Below are 18,858 nucleotides of genomic sequence, written 5' to 3' on the forward strand. Positions count from 1 at the left end.
GCAGACTGACTAATCGGAGGAATGTACACTCGTTATAATACCTTGTGCATTCATGTATCACTGCGCGAGTGTGATCTGCGAGGAGAAAAGGTTCTACGTTAGTTGCAATCTCATTGGCTGCATTACATATTAACACGCGTATCGGCGGAAGCAGAATTTGGTCCGTCTCTTAGGCAGCGCCATCTCGTAGTGCGGAGACGGACGAGTGCTGCGCTTGCGCTGTTGTGCTTACGGGGGCGCGCTCTAGTGAGAAAGTTGTGTAAGCGCTGACTACACGCAACTGTGTACACAAAAAATGGTAACTCCCATTTGTTACTACATATTCGTGTAGTACGTAAAGAAATATGAATGTTTTAGTTCGACCACTTTTTTCGCTTTGTGTTAGATAGCGCGGTAATAGTCACAAACGTATAAGTACGTGGTATCACGTAACATTCCACCAGGGCCGATGGTATTTGCTTCGTGATACATTACCCAAAATGAACAGTTTACCAATTGCGGAAAAGGTCGATATCGTGTTGATGTATGGCTATTGTGATCAAAATGCCCAATAGGCGTGTGCTATGTATGCTGCTCGGTATCCTGGACGACATCATCCAAGTGTTCGGACCGTTCGCCGGATAATTACGTTATTTAAGGAAACAGGAAGTGTTCAGCCACATGTGGAACGTCAGCCACGACTTGCAACAAATGATTATGCCAAAGTACGTGTTCTAGCTACTGCCGCGGCTAACCCGCACATCAGTAGCAGAGAAATTGCGCGAGAACCGGGCATCTCAAAAACGTCGGTGTTGAGAATGCTACATCAACATCGATTGCACCCGTACCATATTTCTATGCACCAGGAATTGCATGACGACGACTTTGATCGTCGTGTACAGTTCTGCCATTGGGCACAAGAGAAATTAGGAGACGATGACAGATTTTTTGCACGCGTTCTATTTAGCGACGAAGAGTTATTCACCAACAGCGGCAACGTAAACCAGTATAATATGCACTATTGCGGAACGGAAAATCCACGATGGCTGCGACAAGTGGAACATCAGCGACCTTGGCGGGTTAATGTATGGAGCGGCATTATGTGAGGAAGGATAATAGGCCCCCATTTTATCGGTGGCAATCTAAATGGTGCAATGTATGCTGATTTCCTACGTAATGTTCTACCGATGTTCCTACAAGATGTTTCACTGCATGACAGAATGGCGATGTACTTCCAACATGATGGATGTCCGGCACATAGCTCGCGTGCGGTTGAAGCGGCATTGACATCGTATTTCATGACAGGTGGATTGGTCGTCGAAGCACCATACCATGGCCCGCATGTTCAACGGATCTTACGTCCCCGGATTTCTTCCTGTGGGGAAAGTTGAAGGATATTTGCTATCGTGATCCACCGACAACGCCTGAAAACATGCGTCAGCGCATTAGCAATGCATGTGCGAACATTATGGAAGGCGAAATGCTCGCTTTTGAGAGGAATGTCGTTACACGTATTGCCAAATGCATTGAGGTTGACGGACACCATTTTGAGCATTTATTGCATTAATGTGGCATTTACGGGCAATCCCGCTGTAACAGCATGCGTTCTCAGAATTGATAAGCTGACAAAGGTACATGTATCACATTGGAACAACCGAAATAAAATTTTCAAACGTACTTACGTTCTGTATTTTAATTTAAAAAACCTACCTGTTACTAACTGTTCGTCTAAAATTGTGAGCCATATATTTGTGACTATTGCAACGCCATCCGTCATAAAGCGTAAAAAGTGGTCCAACTAAAACATCCTTATTTCTTTACATACTACACGAATATGTAATAAAAAAATGGGGGTTCCTATTTAAAAAAAACGAAGTTGGTATCCGTTTGACCTGTGGCAGCGCCATGTAGCGGGCCAACCATAGCGCCATCTGGTTTCCCCCTTCAAGCTAGACAAGTTTCGTTGTTTGTAGTTTTTTCGTTTGACGCTTATTTCGTGAGATATTTGGCCCGGTCACGATCAATGGACCACCTTGTATATGTTCAGTAAAATGTGGGTACGTGACCGCATTGTCAATGAGTGAAATTCTCCGACGCTTCGGCCACTGCCGCAAACGGCCTTCCTCAGGGTGTTTTTGCTAAATGCTCAATGAGAAAAGCTGTGGTCCACATACACTGCCAGAAGACAGTGTTATCGAGCTTCGACAGGGTATGGAGAATGAGACAGAACGGTTTTAGACATTCTTTATTGGTGTTTGCATTACTGCTTATCATTGGTGGAAATGGAGTTATCGACTGGTGTTTGCTTATTTGGTTGCCATTAGTGGAAACAGGCGAATGGACAACGGGTGGCAGTTGTAACGTAGCGCTGTTTACTAGTTGCTGGCTTGTGCCGGGGGAGGCGTGCCAGTACTCTGTGGGTCTGCGGCCGCTATTGTCTCCCGCGACACTGTGTGCGTCCCTGTGTGTGTGTGTGTGTGTGTGTGTGATGTGTTGCGCGTTGCTTCTCATGAACTGCCGTTCCGTAGAACCGTTACCGATGGCAGCCAAGACGCCACGTTTCTGTACCGCCCTTTACGTTCTCGTTAGCGGGTCGCTTGGCTGTTTCCACAACCTTTCTGATCTTACTACTGAAGGTAAGAGGCTGTTTCGTCAACATTCGGACTTCTCGAAATCCTGTCTGTTTGTCGCACTCATCCTGGTGTTCTGCCAGCGCTGAAATGGTGTGTTGTCTTACTCAGATATATCTTTCATGATCAGGTACTGATGTGCTGGTCAGTCGCGCTACATTAAATACCGGTTTAGTAAGCTGCTGCGGCGGGTAGTTCGTCAGCTGCTTCTTTCGTTGACCAAAAGAACAACTTTCATTTTCCTGCTGCCGCTGCTGCTTGATATCTACTCGGTGGAGAATTTTGACCCTCAGACATATGGTAGCAGGACGATGTTTTGTGCTTCATTCTGCACTTCCCCATTGCCTTCATCCTTTGTTGCCATAGTTTTATCCAATAATCATTAGCTCCAAGAACGGACCTGAGGTTTTGTAATTCACCCTTCATATGTTCTTCGTCGCGAATCCTATGGGCCCTGTCGGTTAAAGTGTGAAGAACGGATTTCTTCTGCGTAGGACGATGGTGGGAGGAAGCACGCAGTTACCTGTCCGTGCTGGCGCGCGTTATATACACCTCGTCACCAAGTTTACGATCACGCTTTTTGGTAAACTTCCACGTCGAGAAAAGTCAGCGCGCTATTCTTTTCCATGTCCGTAGTGAATGAAGTTTGCTGTGCTGCTGATTGGGGTGTTGGTGGAAGTTCTGTACCTGTTCTTCTCCATGTGCTCATGTACAGGCGTCATCAAGATATCGGAGCCAGCATTCTGGGCGTAGGAGTGCTGATTGGAATGCTGTTTCTTCAAATGCTTCCAGGAAGATGTCTGCTGCAACAGGCGACAGGGCGGAGCGCAGACCTACAGCGTCAGTCTGTTCATAGAATTCCCCTTTCCACCTGAAATAGGTGGTCGTTAAACCGTGGCAGACTAATTCGCAGACATCGGATGCCTTGCGTTAGGGAAACATCCGTGAACAGACAGACATTGTAGCTATGGGTTCCTCTCTCTCGCCTGTTACGGCAGACGTCTTCATGGAAGCATTTTGAATAAACGGCAGTCCAATCCGCACCATTATAACCAGAATGCTGAGTTCGAAATGTTGATGACACCTTCGTTATCTGGCCACAAAGACATCTAATACCTCCCTCCTCGTCATCGCCAGTACCCTACCAGAGCCACATTTAACATTTCTCATTCAGCAGTTAGTAAAAACACAATTTTCAACAGTGGCAGAAACTGCGGAGAATTTTACTCATTGAAATGCGGTCACATACCCAGAAGAATTTTATAGACTATCAAGATGACCGCAAGAGCCTGTGCTTACAGTTATATAGGATGGGTAATTAGGAGACCATGAAACAAACAAATAATCCTACTAAAAAATGGTTCAAATGGCTCTGAGCACTATGGGACTTAACTTCTAAGGTCATCAGTCCCTTAGAACTTACAACTACTTAAACGTAAATAACCTAAGGACATCACACACATCCATGGCTGACGCAGGATTCGAACCTCCGACCGTAGCGGTCGCGCCGTTCCAGACTGTAGCGCGTAGAGCCGCTCGGCCACCCCGGCCGGCAATCCTAGTAAACATAAGCCCAGAAACCTACGATTTCACAATAGAGTTCACGAACACCTTATTAAAGAACGCCCCAAAATAAAGAGTGCAGAAATAGACTTCATCTATATCTACGTGGTTATTCTGTTATTATCAACAGAGTGGATGGAAGACGGTTCAATGAACCACCTTCAAGCTGTCTCTCTACCGTTCCACTCTCGAACGGCGCGCGAGAAAAACAAGCACTTAAATTTTTCTGTGCGAGCCACGATTTCTGTCATTCTGTCGTGATGATCATTTCTCTCTATGTAGGTAGATGCCAACAGAATGTTTTCGTAATCGGAGGAGAAAACTGGTGATTGAAATTTCATGAGAAGATGCCGTCGCAACGAAAAACGCGTTTGTTTTTACGATTGCCATTCCAAGTCACGTATCGTGTCTGTGGCACTATCTCCCACCATTTCGCGATAATACAAAACGATCTGCCCTTCTTTGTACGTTTTCGATGTCATCGGTCAGTCCCACCTGATACGGATCCCACACCGCACATCAATACTCCAGGACAGGGCGGACAAGCATAGTCTTTAGTAGACCTGTTGCACCTTCTGTGTGTTCTGCCAATGAATTGCAGTCTTTGCTTTGCTCTAGCTACAACATCATCTATGCTGTCGTTTCAATTTAGGTTATTTGTAATTATAATCCCGAAGTATTTAGTTGAATTTACAGCCTTAAGATTTGTGTGACTTATCACGCAATCAAAATTTAGCGGATTTCTTTTAGCACTTGTGGTGTGCGTACTGTAAGACCTTCGGTACACACACCATCAGATTATTTGACTTGTCGCTCTAACCAAGTAGGCGAGTGTCAGCAATACGTCTCGTGGTCTTATCGTGGTGTGTTTATCTTCTGCCGTTAGGTCAGACGATAGAACTGCCACTTGCACGCTTAGAGTAGCAGATTGACGGTGACCAACTTTAAACAGAACTTGATTAAATTTCACACAAATTTATTAAAATAGTAACAAGGATAAACCTTACGTAACTTGATTCTGGATGCTATTTACAATTGACAATCTGAAGTTCCTTTGGTGTTGGTACGTTAATCTTATTCTCACATATCTCTGATACTTGACAAAGTGTCTATACATTTCTCTTGATGGCTATGTACAGGAATTTGATAATCTTATTAGGTGCAGACTGAAACTTGACTATAGACTGGTACAGACAAATGCAGACTGGTACAGACTAATGCAGACAAATGCAGACTGACTAATCGGAGTTCTGTACACTTGTTATAATACCTCGCGCATTCAGGTATCACTGCGCGAGTGTGATCCGCGAGGAGAAAAGGTTCTACGTTAGCAGCAATCTCATTTGCTGCGTTACATATTAATACGCGGATCGGCGGAAGCAGAATTTGGTCCGTTTCTAAGACAGCGCCATCTCGTAGTGCGGAGACGGACGAGCGCTGCGCCTGCGCTGTTGTGCTTAGCGGGGCGCGCTCTAGTGGGAAAGTTGTGTACGCGCTGACTACGCGGAACTATGTACACAACAGCACTCATGTGAATAATTTCACACTTTTCTTTATTCAGGATCAGTTGCCACTTTTCGCACCATAGATTTATCCTATGTAAATCATTTTGCAATTCGTTTTGGTCATCTTATGACTTTACAAGACAGTAAATGAGGGCGTCATCTGCAAAGAATCGAAGAGGGCTACTCGAATTGTCTCCTATGTCGTTAATATAGATTAGGAACAATAGAGGGCCTATAACACTTCCTTGGGGAACGCCGGATATTACTTCTGTTTTACTCGATGACTTTCCGTCTGTTACTACGAACTGTGACCTTTCTGGCAGGAAATCATGAATCCAGTCGCACAACTGAGGCGATACTCCGTAGGCACGCAGTTTTGTTAGAAGACGATTGTTAGGAACGGTGTCGAAAGCCTCCTGGAAATCTAAAAATAAGGAATCAATTTGACATCCCCTGTCAACACCACTCATTACTTCATAATTAAAAAGAGGTGGTTGTGTTTCACAAGAACGATATTTCCAGAATGAGATTTTCACTCTGCAGCGGAGTGTGCGCTGATATGAAACTTCCTGGCAGATTAAAACTGTGTGCCGGACCGAGAATCGAACTCGGGACCTTTGCCTTTCGCGGGTAAGTGCTCTACCAACTTTTTTTTTAAATTTTTTTAATCTCATTTTGTTCGATATTGTTCGTTGCATCTGCTCGGGGCGGACGTCGTAAGACATCCGTTTGAGTTCGTTGTTGATCGATTAACTCAGTTTTTTTATTACAGAGGGAGCTAACCCTCTGACTGAACACGCTGAGCTACCGTGCCGGCATCAACTGAGCTACCCAAGCACGACTCGCGCCCCGCCCTCACAGCTTTACTTTCGCCAGTACCTCGTCTCCTACCTTCCAAACTTTACAGAAGCTCTCCTGCGAACCTTGCAGAACTCTTTCAGGAGTGCTAGTTCTGCAAGGTTCGCAGGAGAGCTTCTGTAAAGTTTGGAAGGTAGGAGACGAGGTACTGGCAGAAGTAAAGCTGTGAGGACTGGGCGTGAGTCGTGCTTGGGTAGCTCAGTTGGTAGAGCACTTGCCCGCGAAAGGCAAATGTCCCGAGTTCGAGTCTCGGTCCGGAACACAGTTTTAATCTGCCAGGAAGTTTCAAGAACGATATTGTCTGAATCCGTGCTGGCTATGTGTCAATAAATCGTTTTCTTCGAGATAATTCATAATGTTCGAACACAGTATATGTTCCAAAATCCTACTTGACGATATACACAATATAGCTCCGCCACTGACTACCTCTCGTGTGAAGGCAGTCTTGAGAACGTCTCCGCATCGGTGCTGCACACGTTAGAAAAGTCCCATGGGTTTGCCAAATGGTTTCACAACCATTCACAATGCGTTTCCAGAGTTCATCAACACTATGGACCGGCCGGAATACATAAATGCTTTTAAACCCCGATTCCCCCCCCCCCCCCCCCCACAAAAAAACAAAACAAAAATCAAACGTATTCAAGTCGGCGGACCTATTAAGCGATGGTACTGGCAAGCCACGAGATACACTTATCACAGATTCATGTTATGTATTCCCAACTAGCCACATGAAAATGGGACAGGGGTAACAAGGAGAGATAAGGTGAGGAACAAAAGGATAAGGGAAAAAGTGAAAGAGGAACGCTTGCAGAGCAGGAGAGAAATATGAAGGCTAAGACAGTATGCGCACTTAAAAAGAATGGAAAACAATAGGATTTCCAAGAAGATACATGAAATGGAAATGCAAAGAAACGGCCGAAAGGGAGACCAAGGGTCAGACGGCTGAAAGGTGCAGAGGAGTGTCTCGAGAAAAGAGACGAGGGCTGTACCAGACTGAACCAGAAAGATGGTGGGAAAACGGGACTAGATGATGAGGCTTGTGTTCCAAACATACCTAGCCTGGGGCTGCAAACTGTTAATGATGGCGATGATGATGATGATGAGTATGTTACATTACACATAAATAACTTCACAAAAGGCAGTATTGCATTTAAATTTATATTCGGTGTTGATAAATGTATCTTTTTTAGAAACGCTTTTCTTGCTAATGCGTCTGAATTTCGTGTTCTAATTCCCTCAATATCGGATTATTTAATTCAACCACATTTCATTAGTCTTGTATTGCTATTATTGAAGTCCATCTTACAAACCCTTTTCGAGGTACTGTTATCTAGTTGCTGAATGTAGATAAAGCAAATCAGTATCTTCTAAGACACTCCGTATGATTGCACTTTCTTTCACAATCGACGATCTGATGCAGTGTCGTGCGTATTTCTAGAACGCAGGATCATTGAATCCATCTGTTCACGCGTATATTGTGTATGAATGAAGCAAACTGTGTTTCACAGAAGTGTATTATTTTAATTTTTGTATTTTATTAAACCGTATCTTGAGAGGCGCTTTCTTTTCGGCAGGAGCATGATAGAATTTGAGCGTAAGATCCCAGGACAGGCGGGTATCAGACGTGTGATTATGTGTCAATTATGGCTTAGTGATCAAAACAGAGGAATGAAACGGTAGTCGTCGACCTCCAAGTCTCTACAGAAGAAATAAAATTAGGGGAACACACGCGCCCCTGTCGCTTGTCGGGCGGAGGCTGGATACAGAAAAGCTTATGTCAACGAATCAGCACGGCTTTAGAAAGCATTGCTCGTGTGAAACTCAGACAGCCCTTTACTCACTCGATATCCTGTTCACTATGGATGAAGGGCAGCAGGCAGAGTCCATATTTCCCTATTTCCGGAAACCATTTGACAGGGCGCTTCACTGCAGACTGTTAACGAAGATACGAGCACGTGGAAAAGGTTCGCAGACATGTGAGTCGCTCGAAGACTTCTTAGCAACAGAACCCAGCTTATTTTCCTTGACGACAAGTGTTCATTAGAGACAAAGATACCGCGAGGAGAGCACCAGGAAAATGTGATACTGTCGCTGTTATTTTCCTTTTACATAAATGAAGTGGCAGATAGGGTGGGCAGCAATCTGAGGGCGTTTGCTGATGACGCTGTGGTGTACGGGGAGATGTCTTCGCTGAGTGACGGCAGGAGGATACAAGCTGAAGTCATGAAGGGCAGCTAGCTCCAAAAATAGGAAAGTTGACACGGGTGATTAGGAAAAACAAGCCCGTACACCAACAGTGATGTCCTTCTTGAAACAGTCAAGTCGTGTAGCGTGGGAAAGTGGTATGGAATGGAAAGAGCATGTGAAGATTGTGGCGGGAAAGGCGAATGGTCGACTTCGGTTTATTGCGAGAATTTTGGGAAATTGTGGTTCATCTGCAAAGGAGGCCGCATATAGGACGCTGGTGAGAGAATTATCGAGTTTTTGGGATCCGTACCAGATCGTATTAAAGGAAGACATCGAAGGAATTGAGAGCTGGACTGCTAGCTTTGCTACCAGCACCTTCGAACAACACGTAAGTGTTACGGAGGTGCTTCGGGAACGCAAATGTGAATCCCTGGCGCGGAAGCGACACTCTTTTCGAGGAACACTGTTGATAAAATTTAGGCAACCGGAATTTGAAGCTGAGTGCAGAACGATTCTACTGGAGCCAACATACGTTTCACATAAGAACCACGATGATGAAACACTAGAGATTAGGGCTATACGGAGAGATATAGACTGTAGTTTTCCTATCGCTCTACTTGGGGGGTGGGGGGATAGCAAAGGAAATGAGAAGTAATGGTGCAGGATACCCTCCGCCACGCTCCGTACGTATGCAGATGTAGATATTGACTTAGTGGGCAGGGCACGAGCGTCTCTTCGACCACGCTGGGGAGCAGAGGACCCACCTGAGGACGAGCAGGCTCTGCTTGAAGGAGCGCGGTACGAGGAAGGCGGCGGCGAAGAAGAGGTTGGCCGTCTGGAAGAGGTTGTGCTGCGCCGCCTCCCACTCGAGGCAGAAGGTGCCGGCGGCCGCGTCGCCCACGCCGCCCACGCCGACGCCGCCCGCCACCGACGCCGTCTCGTTGTCCAGGAAGGCGCTCAGCGTCGCGTTGGGGGCGTCGCCGGCCACGGCCGTCGTCACGGCCGGATACTGCGGGCAAGCCGGTCACTCTTAGCGCTGTCCGGGAGTCTGCTGGAGGACACGTCTCGACACTCAGGCGGTCCTCCTACCAGCCAAACTCAGGAGACACGCTGCTGCTGAAAATTAATACTGAGGCTGGAAACCGTTGTCCTATACAGGGTGCACCAAACCTTTTGGGTCAAATCGGAACAGCTGGTAATGGGTCCACAACAGATTATATAGAGATACGGAACCAACTGCCAGACAGGCATATTTATTGTGTTATGTACCGGGTGATCAGAAAGTCAGTATAAATTTGAAAACTTAATAAACCACAGAATAATGTAGATAGAGAGGTAAAAATTGACACACATGCTTGGAATGACATGGGGTTTTATTAGAACCGAAAAGAAACAAAGTTCACAAAATGCCCGAAAGATGGCGCTGGACAGCAAAACGTCAGTGACTGCGCATTACAATCGTGTATAAAAGGAGCTGTAATGAGAGAGAGAATCAGATGCGCCAGCAGTCGCAGCATGTTGACGTTCCCTGAAAAGGCGCTTTTAGTGAAGCTGTATTATCAGAATGGGGAATGTGGGAGTTCAGCGTTACGATCCTATCGCCACAGGAAGGGGATTCGAACGGGTAAAGGTCCGTTGACAAATGCAGCTGTGGCGAGAATGATTTCGAAGTTCGAAGCCACGGGTTGTTTAGACGATAGACCCCGTAGTAGCCGACCGAGCACAAGGCGTAATGCTGCTGAGAGAGTTCAGGAAGAAATGGAGACTGTAGCGGGTTCGTCTATGCACGGGGAAGTCAGCGCTCGTGCAGTCGCACGTCGCACCGGCGTTCCATACACTACTGTTTGGTTGGCACTTAGGCTTACCCTCCGATGCTATCTGTACAAAATCCATCGGCATCATGGTTCCCTGGCGATTAGTGAAGCTGAGGGCATTTGCGGCATAGGCGTTTCAAAAAAATGGCGGAAGATGACGATTGGTTAAATAACGTCTTGTGGACCTACGAAGCTCATTTCACGCTCCTAGAGTCTGTCAACGCCCACAACTGCAGAATTTGGGTTACCGAAAATTCTAGAACTGTCGTGGAAACTCCATTGTACGACGAGAAAGTCACGGTATGGGTTGGATTTACCACATATACCGTTATCGGGCCTTTTTTCTTCTAGGAAATGCGTGATTCTAGTTTTCTAACTGTTACCGTGACGGGTGAGAGGTACGCCGATATGTTACAGAATCGCATCACCCCAGCCTGGCTGATAAATACCTGCTGGAACGTACGATGTTTATGCAGGATGGCGCTCCACCCCATATTGCTAGACGCGTGAAAGATCTCTTGCACGCGTCGTTTGGTGATGATCGTGTGCTCAGCCGCCACTTTCATCATGCTTGGCCTCCCAGGTCCCCAGACCTCAGTCCGTGCGATTATTGGCTTTGGGGTTACCTGAACTCGCAAGTGTATCGTGATCGACCGACATCTCTAGGGATGCTGAAAGACAACATCCAACGCCAATGCCTCACCATAACTCCGGACATGCTTTACAGTGCTGTTCACAACATTATTCCTCGACTACAGCTATTGTTGAGGAATGATGGTGGACATACTGAGCATTTCCTGTAAAGAACATCATCTTTGCTTTGTCTTACTTTGTTATGCTAATTATTGCTATTCTGATCAGATGAAGCGCCATCTGTCGAACAATTTTTGGAACTTTTGTATTTTCTTGGTTCTAATAAAACCCCATGTCATTCCAAGCATGTGTGTCAATTTGCACCTCTTTATCTACATTATTCCGTGATTTATTCAGTTTTCAAATTTATAGCGACTTTTTGATCACCCGGTACATACACAGCATACCCTGCATAACAACAATGCAGCTCACAGTAATTGTTCGAAGCGATGACTGCCAGTCTCAACGCGTGTATTGCAACAGAGCATGCAATTCGGCTGCACTCTCGCAAAGATCGCGGGCGTCTGTTGTACGTTGGAACATGCAGCAGGTGATAAACAGCGTACACCCCTGATCACTTAACAGACCTACTGTACACAACTTAGCTTGTAGCATGTGTGTCATGTGACATAGCACCTGTGCCATATGATGATCGTATACATCGCACCGGCACATTAACCAGTGCTCCCCCCCCCCTCCACACACACACACCACACACACCACACACACACTCACACAAACACACACACACCACTATCCTTCGTACCAGTTATCCACTGCATCGGACGTCTTGTTATGTGTCCACAGTCATGTAGTCATGTGTGTTACTATGCACAGTGCGTGATATGTAATCATAGATGGAACGTTAGAGTTGGCTGACATGCATTTAACGTACGATGCGACAGGATGCAGTGTGTATAAAGCAGCACGAAGGTACAGAGAATGCTTCATCGACAGGCGTCGTACTAACTGTAAGGAGTTTCTCCCCATAGATGGAGTCTTTCGCGGCACAAAAAAGCCGGGCGAGGATCCCACTGATGTCTGAACATCAGACTTCCAGCAGATTCTGTCAGATTGTGTGGCAAACCACCTCGAAATAAGCAAGTATCAACTTTCCCGTGAAATGCACACGTCGAAGGATGTAATGTGGAGAATACTGGTGGAACAGGTATTACATTCTTACCGTAAAGAATGCACGCAAGCACTGGGACCAACAGGTTTCAGCTCCACGCTCACTTCTGTCAGTGGACTTTCCATTGCAGTGGTGAACTTCGTACAGTTTTTATTGTTCACAGATGAGATCTCATCCACTCATGATGGCGTTTTCAACATCCACGCGTGCCAAGCCACCCGCATTGGTGGTCACCAAGACGATTCTCTGTCAACGTGTGGGTGAACATTGTCCAGTATCACCTAACAGGACCTTATTTGCTGTCTCCTCATTTGATGAGTCCACATTACCTGGTGTTCCTGCAAAATATGCTGTAACGGTTCTTCGAGACTTAACGCTTCTAGTCGACAAAAGGACCTGGTTTCAACACTACAGTGCACCAGCCCTCTTCAGTGTCAATGTTCATGACCACCTGAACAATACATACCCTCACCGTCGGATTTAAGGGGTTGTATCCCATGGCAGCGCAATCTCCCACTTATGGACTTTTCTTCTGGGGTTACAGGAAGACGCTGATGTATGAAACCCCCATAGAAACGGATAAAGAGCCGCTTGCTAAGGCCCAAGCTGCCTGTTTCTTGCTGTAAAAAACACTAGCGTTCTTTGACATAGTGTGGCAGAACTTCTTGCACCATTACCAAGAATGCACTGAGACTGGTAGTCGTCACATTGAACAGTTACTATGAATTATGCTGTTGTTGTATGATGCACACTGTGTATTTCCATAATAAAAGTGCATTACCCTATATGAAATAATCGGTTTTTGACCCACTACCAACTGTTTCAATTTGTCCCAAAAAGTTTGAGACACCCTGTATAGGTCTCCATGTCGCACATGGTGCATGCACTGCCCAACACCGAGCTTGTTGCACTGTCCTTAGTAGAACACCGGCGGCAACGAAGCATCGCGCTTAAAGACTATTTTAAAACACTCGAGTCATGCACTCCAAATAAAATAGTCTTTTGATGCCAAATAGTACAGGATCTCCTGACCTTCTAACAGAAAAGCCCCTGCTCCTGTTTATCAGTTAGACTACCGACTTAACTTCCGTTTTCTCCATATAAACACTGCCCCAAAAACTGGACGTTTTGGCAACCGACACATACCGTCCGATATACCCACGTAAAAATTTGCCACCCACCGTATTCTTAGGACTCGGGTACCCATGTCATATGCTATTTTCGGGGAGGATGCCTAACTGAGGAATTTGCTCACTTGGCATCTGTGCTTAAACCTTTATGGTCTAATGGGACTTCTGATTACCCCTTAAAAAAAGGATATAATATTCCCTTTCTTTAGGATCCTGTCAGGGCTGTTGCGCTCCGTTTACTCCCAGTTTCATGCACTGTCAACATACCGTAGAAGTTTTATGGACCTGTCTCCCTAGAGCAGTTTGAATTTCAGGACTTCCAGTGTAAACACTATTCGGTTGGGCATAGTTGGATGCGGGTCACACTGTGAAATAAAGTTTAGAAGCATAAAATACTGGCAATTTGTAGAAAAGATGCGCACACTTGTAAGTCCCGTCAGGTCTATTGAGTCATGTTTTTGCATGACAGGTCATTATAATTCGAAGAAAGGATAAAATTGAGTTACTCTAGAACTTTTCTACATTTGATACTGATACATCAATTTACGAAAGTACTGATTCCGAAACAAACACGTTCTTGTATGATTCTAACTCATCAATTTACAGGTCAAACAAACAAAAAATGGCACCACGCTACATGTCATCATCAACAGAATATTTCCTCTTATTCTCGAGAAGCTGAAGATGGCAGTGATGACGAAAAACATCTCTGAATTATTTACATAACTAAAGAAGAAAGAAGAGCTGTTCACTAATACAATTCCAACCCTAAATCGTAGAAGTCATGGGCAGATTTTGTTGTTAATGTTGGAAAATTTGAAAATTATAGTATTCACAATATAGAACTAAGAAGTCTTTCAAAGTGTTCCCTATGCAAGGTGTTTCCGTGGTAGGTCAGAGAGAGAGAGAGTTGTTTTTCACAAAACCAGTTCTCATGAAGCGATATTTGTCGATGACTAGATCATCATGACCTGACGGGAATCTGAAGTCCCTATTTGAAAGAGAAAAAAAAAATAGATCAAAAAGGTACGGCCAAACTTTCAGGAAACATTCCTCACACACAAAGAAAGAAAATATGTTATGTGGACATGTGTCCGGAAACGCTTACTTTCCATGTCAGAGCGCATTTTATTACTTCTCTTCAAATCACATTCATCATGGAATGGAAACACACAGTAACAGAAAGTACCAGCGTGACTTCAAACACTTTGTTACAGGAAATGTTCAAAATGTCCTCCGTTAGCGAGGATACATGCATCCACCCTCCGTCGCATGGAATCCCTGATGCGCTGATGCAGCCCTGGAGAATGGCGTATTGTATCACAGCCGTCCACAATACGAGCACGAAGACTCTCTACATTTGGTACCGGGGTTGCGTAGACAAGAACTTTCAAATGGCCCCATAAATGAAAGTCAAGAGGGTTGAGGTCAGGAGAGCGTGGAGGCCATGGAATTGGTCCGCCTCTACCAATCCATCGGTGACTGAATCTGTTGTTGAGAATTGTACGAACACTTCGACTGAAGTGCGCAGGAGCTCCATCGTGCATGAACCACATGTTGTGCCGTACTTGTGAAGGCACATGCTCTAGCAGCACAGGTAGAGTATCCCGTATGAAATCATGATAACGCGCTCCATTGAGCGTAGGTGGAAGAACAAACAAAAATGAGCTCTAACATGGAAATTAAGCGTTTCCGGACACATATCCACATAACATCTTTTCTTTATTTGTGTATGAGGAATGTTTCCTGAAAGTTTGGTCATACCGTTTTGTAACACCCTGTATATATTTCTTTAATTTTTTTCTTCTAAAGCACTTTACAACCTGCCACAATGACATGAGAAAATTGAGAATTGTCAATGCCAAAGAGGAATGATTCGGGCCATAGCGAGGGAGAGCAGACAGACTGAGAAAGGGATTCGTCGAGTTGTGGAACATGGACCATTCTTGAAGGTGAGTGAAGTTGAGCATAGACCTGGGGCGTTTATTCCTTATACTGCGAGCAGATCCTTTAAGACAGAAAATTTTTAAGGACAACGAACATAAAGAGCGTGTCCCTCCACCTTCCGAGATAACGGCATTAATCGGCTGTGACAAGGATGTCTTGGGACTTACGTAGCCTGGTATTTACACAATTCCGTGCCAATGAGAGGAGGATCACGTCGGCTAGTCGATTTCCACTGTCCACGGCCGCTGAGTGGAACATTATGAAGCGATAGAGCTGCCGATTTCTATTTAACCAATTACAAAAGTGTAAACAGTTGGCACAATCATGTGGTGATCTTTCTGCACATGAAAAGGAAACAGTCCATTCTCATGAAGAATCCTGCATACCTTAGATTGTGAAACGTTCAATCGGGTATCTAGGCGCATTGTACTTGAACGAGGACTGCGCTCTGCTGAATTAAGAATGTTTTCCTCTGAAATTTCCTGGCAGATTAAAACTGTGTGCCGGGCCGAGACTCGAACTCGGGACCTTTGCCTTTTGCGGGCAAGTGATCTACCATCTGAGCTTCTGTAAAGTTTGGAAGGTAGGAGACGAGATACTGGCACAAGTAAAGCTGTGAGGACGGGGTGTGAGTCTTGCTTGGGTAGCTCAGTTGGTAGAGCACTTGCCTGCGAAAGGCAAAGATCCCGACTTCGAGTCTCGGTCCGGCACACAGTTTTAATCTGCCAGGAAGTTTCGTATCAGCGCACACTCCGCTGCAGAGTGAAAATCTCATTATGTTTTCCTCTTCTTGAACGCCAAGAGGTTTTTCTGAGTGAATACGAATAGTGGGAAGAGTACTAGCTTCTAGCAATGTTCCAGTAAATGTTTTGGTGCCTGGAATTCCACGATTGTGATAGCGACGGTGATATTCGGCAACAGCATCTTTCGCATCGCCATCACAGAAGCCCAAAATGTACACCACCTCTCCATACTCCTGCGATGTATGGCATCACAAAGTGTACTGTACACAGGAGACAATAACAGTAAACAGTGACTGCAGTATCAACAACGTGGTTATTATGCAAACGTACCACTCGCTGCATTTGTCTACCTAAGGCTGATCGTGTGTCCAGTGAACACAAGTGTAGCGCCCAATACACCGTGGCATGATCCGGAACTTTGTTGTAGCTTCTTAATTATGGATCTGATCACATTACTGTTTTTACATTTTTTGTTCCAAGTAACCTCACGAATAACCTCCAGCAAACGGGGGAAAACCTCGTGACTCAGCCAGTACGGAGCGGCGGATTCCAGCTTTGGCGTCAGTTTTCAGAAGGAATTAGGAGCAGCACCGTCTCTCCTGAAGATAGCGGACAGGTGGATCGACTAAACATTGAGTCCTGTAGGAAAGACTACCAAGGCTTAGGTATGTTTCTTATTTAAAAGTTATTTCACGCTGAAGACAGTGATGGACCGTGAGCACAAACTGAATTTATTTTGCAAATAGCTCGCTTGTTAACTCATTTTTATTACGACGTTTTAGTATCTATTATCCTATACTGTCACTCATGTCAATTTGCACCATTAATTACAATATGCCTTCCATATTTGTTTATCTTAATTATGCATTTCATTCACCTGGAGAGATTGAGATATTTTGACCTTCCGTGTTAGGCCTAAGGAAATACCGTAAGTAAGGTAAATCAAAAAGTGTGTAGTACATCAGCAGTACACAATAATAATCATATGTATGGTATGAATGCGAAAGTTTGTGTGTGTGTGTGTGTGTGTGTGTGTGTGTGAGTGTGTATGTGTGCGTGTTTTAGTATGTTTGATACTCCTTCACGCTGAAACGAATGGACGGCTTTGGAACAAATTTGGAACGGCGATAGCTTATACCGTGGATTAGTGTAACCCAAGACGCGAGAATATCCATATTTGATTAATGCAGTATTCGAGGCAAAGCGCTAGAACTTGCAACAGACATTACACATAATTTCAAATCTTTACGATGCTTTATCACGCCGACATTTGAAGGCAGGAAAGTTTTGGCTGTTCGTGCAGTAAAACTGCCCGCATGAAGCATTTATTCCTTTTTTACTACTGACTGTATTCGCAACGGACTTCTCAGACAGCAGCCACGTATAGCACTGAATGTAAGTGAAAAATTGTTTTATTGTACGACACACGCAGTCCGTGAGATACAGCCTCATAAACTTTGAACTGAGTGAGAAATGAAATTGCAGGGCGAAATTCGCTGGAGATACAGGTGAAATATGTGTCTAAATACGAGTGAAATATGTTAAAGACATGTGGAACATATGTGAAATGTAAGTAAGTGGTTAAAAAACGGGTGAAAAGCTCATCGTAAAGCCTTGGAGCGATTTCAACCAAATTTGGTACACATATTAGTTACGATCTGCAAAGAAATGCTGTGGAGGTAAGAACCACCAGTCTTCTATTGGAGTGGGGATGACAGCCTGGAGAGAGGATATGGAAAGGATAGCGAGAAGGAAAAGATGGACAGAGAGATGTGAGAGAAGGAGAAGTAGCTGGACAGAGAGAATAGGAGAAGGAAGTGGACAGGGGGAGGGGAGGAAGAAGTCGACAGAGAGAGGGAGGGGAAGGAGGATATCCACAGAGAGTGTGGGTGTAAAAAGTGGGCAGAGAGGGGGAAGGAGGAGATAGAAGTCTGGAATAAATACATATTTTATAAACAACTGTCTAGCTGCAGATAGCCGGCAGACACTCACGGAGACGGCGGTAGCGGTGGAAGACCAGACTGCGGCGGCCGCGCCCGCCCCCGCGCTCGCGCCCGCCCCCGGGCCGGGGGCGGCAGGGGCGGCCACCCCCGGCGCCGCCACGGTGTCCCTGGGGCCGGCACTGGCACTGCCTCCGCCGCCGCCGGCCGCTGCGGCTCTGGCTGCCACCACGTCTGCCGCTGCCGCTGCCGCTGCACCGTTGCTCGCGGCAGAACCACCCATCACCGCCCAGCCGCCACCTGCAACAGGTAATGTATAGCCTGGTCGGGATCACTCGAGGATGGGCAGCGAGGTCGACAGTGGCGGGGCCGGGGCAAGAAGCTCACGCGGGAGGTCCGCGCCACAGCAAACCCTGAAGCTGACAAACATTCACACTTCCTGCCTGTTGTGCAAACTGGAGGTGGAGGAGAAAGAAAGGAGAAGGAACTAACGCTATCAAATACGTCGGAACTCTATATGGAATCAGCGGTGACGAGTGAAAATGTATGCCGGATCAGGACTCGAACCCGGGATTTCCTGCTTAAGAGGCAGTTAGATTAAATCACTGCACCATCTGGACACGATGTCTATACCACTTCGTCACGCTCCATGGCCAACTCACATTCCCTCCTGGTGCCACCCATCTGCAGTCCCTGTCCGTGTCCTTCACGATCGCTAATTCAGATTCCCACTGGAGGTAAATGTGCGACCGCAATGAAGATTGTGGATTTATTGCTCATCAAGGCGAATCAGTTAT

General features: G+C 45.7%; 1 protein-coding gene across 1 annotated transcript in view; it reads right to left on the bottom strand.

Annotated features, from left to right (window-relative positions):
* The window catches only part of LOC126419714 (blood vessel epicardial substance-like), a 123,304-nt gene extending 104,960 nt beyond the window's left edge, over positions 1 to 18,344 (bottom strand). Inside the window, exons 1-3 of the mRNA XM_050086895.1 lie at positions 18,114 to 18,344; positions 9,651 to 9,731; positions 9,487 to 9,608 (exon numbers count right to left, since the gene is read on the bottom strand). Coding sequence (XP_049942852.1) covers positions 9,487 to 9,608; positions 9,651 to 9,731; positions 18,114 to 18,344 — 434 coding nt within the window. The remainder of the gene's footprint in view (positions 1 to 9,486; positions 9,609 to 9,650; positions 9,732 to 18,113) is intronic.
* Positions 18,345 to 18,858: the final 514 nt, after the last annotated feature.

Source organism: Schistocerca serialis, chromosome 9, assembly GCF_023864345.2.
Source record: "Schistocerca serialis cubense isolate TAMUIC-IGC-003099 chromosome 9, iqSchSeri2.2, whole genome shotgun sequence".
Classification (NCBI taxonomy): Eukaryota; Metazoa; Arthropoda; class Insecta; order Orthoptera; family Acrididae; genus Schistocerca; species Schistocerca serialis.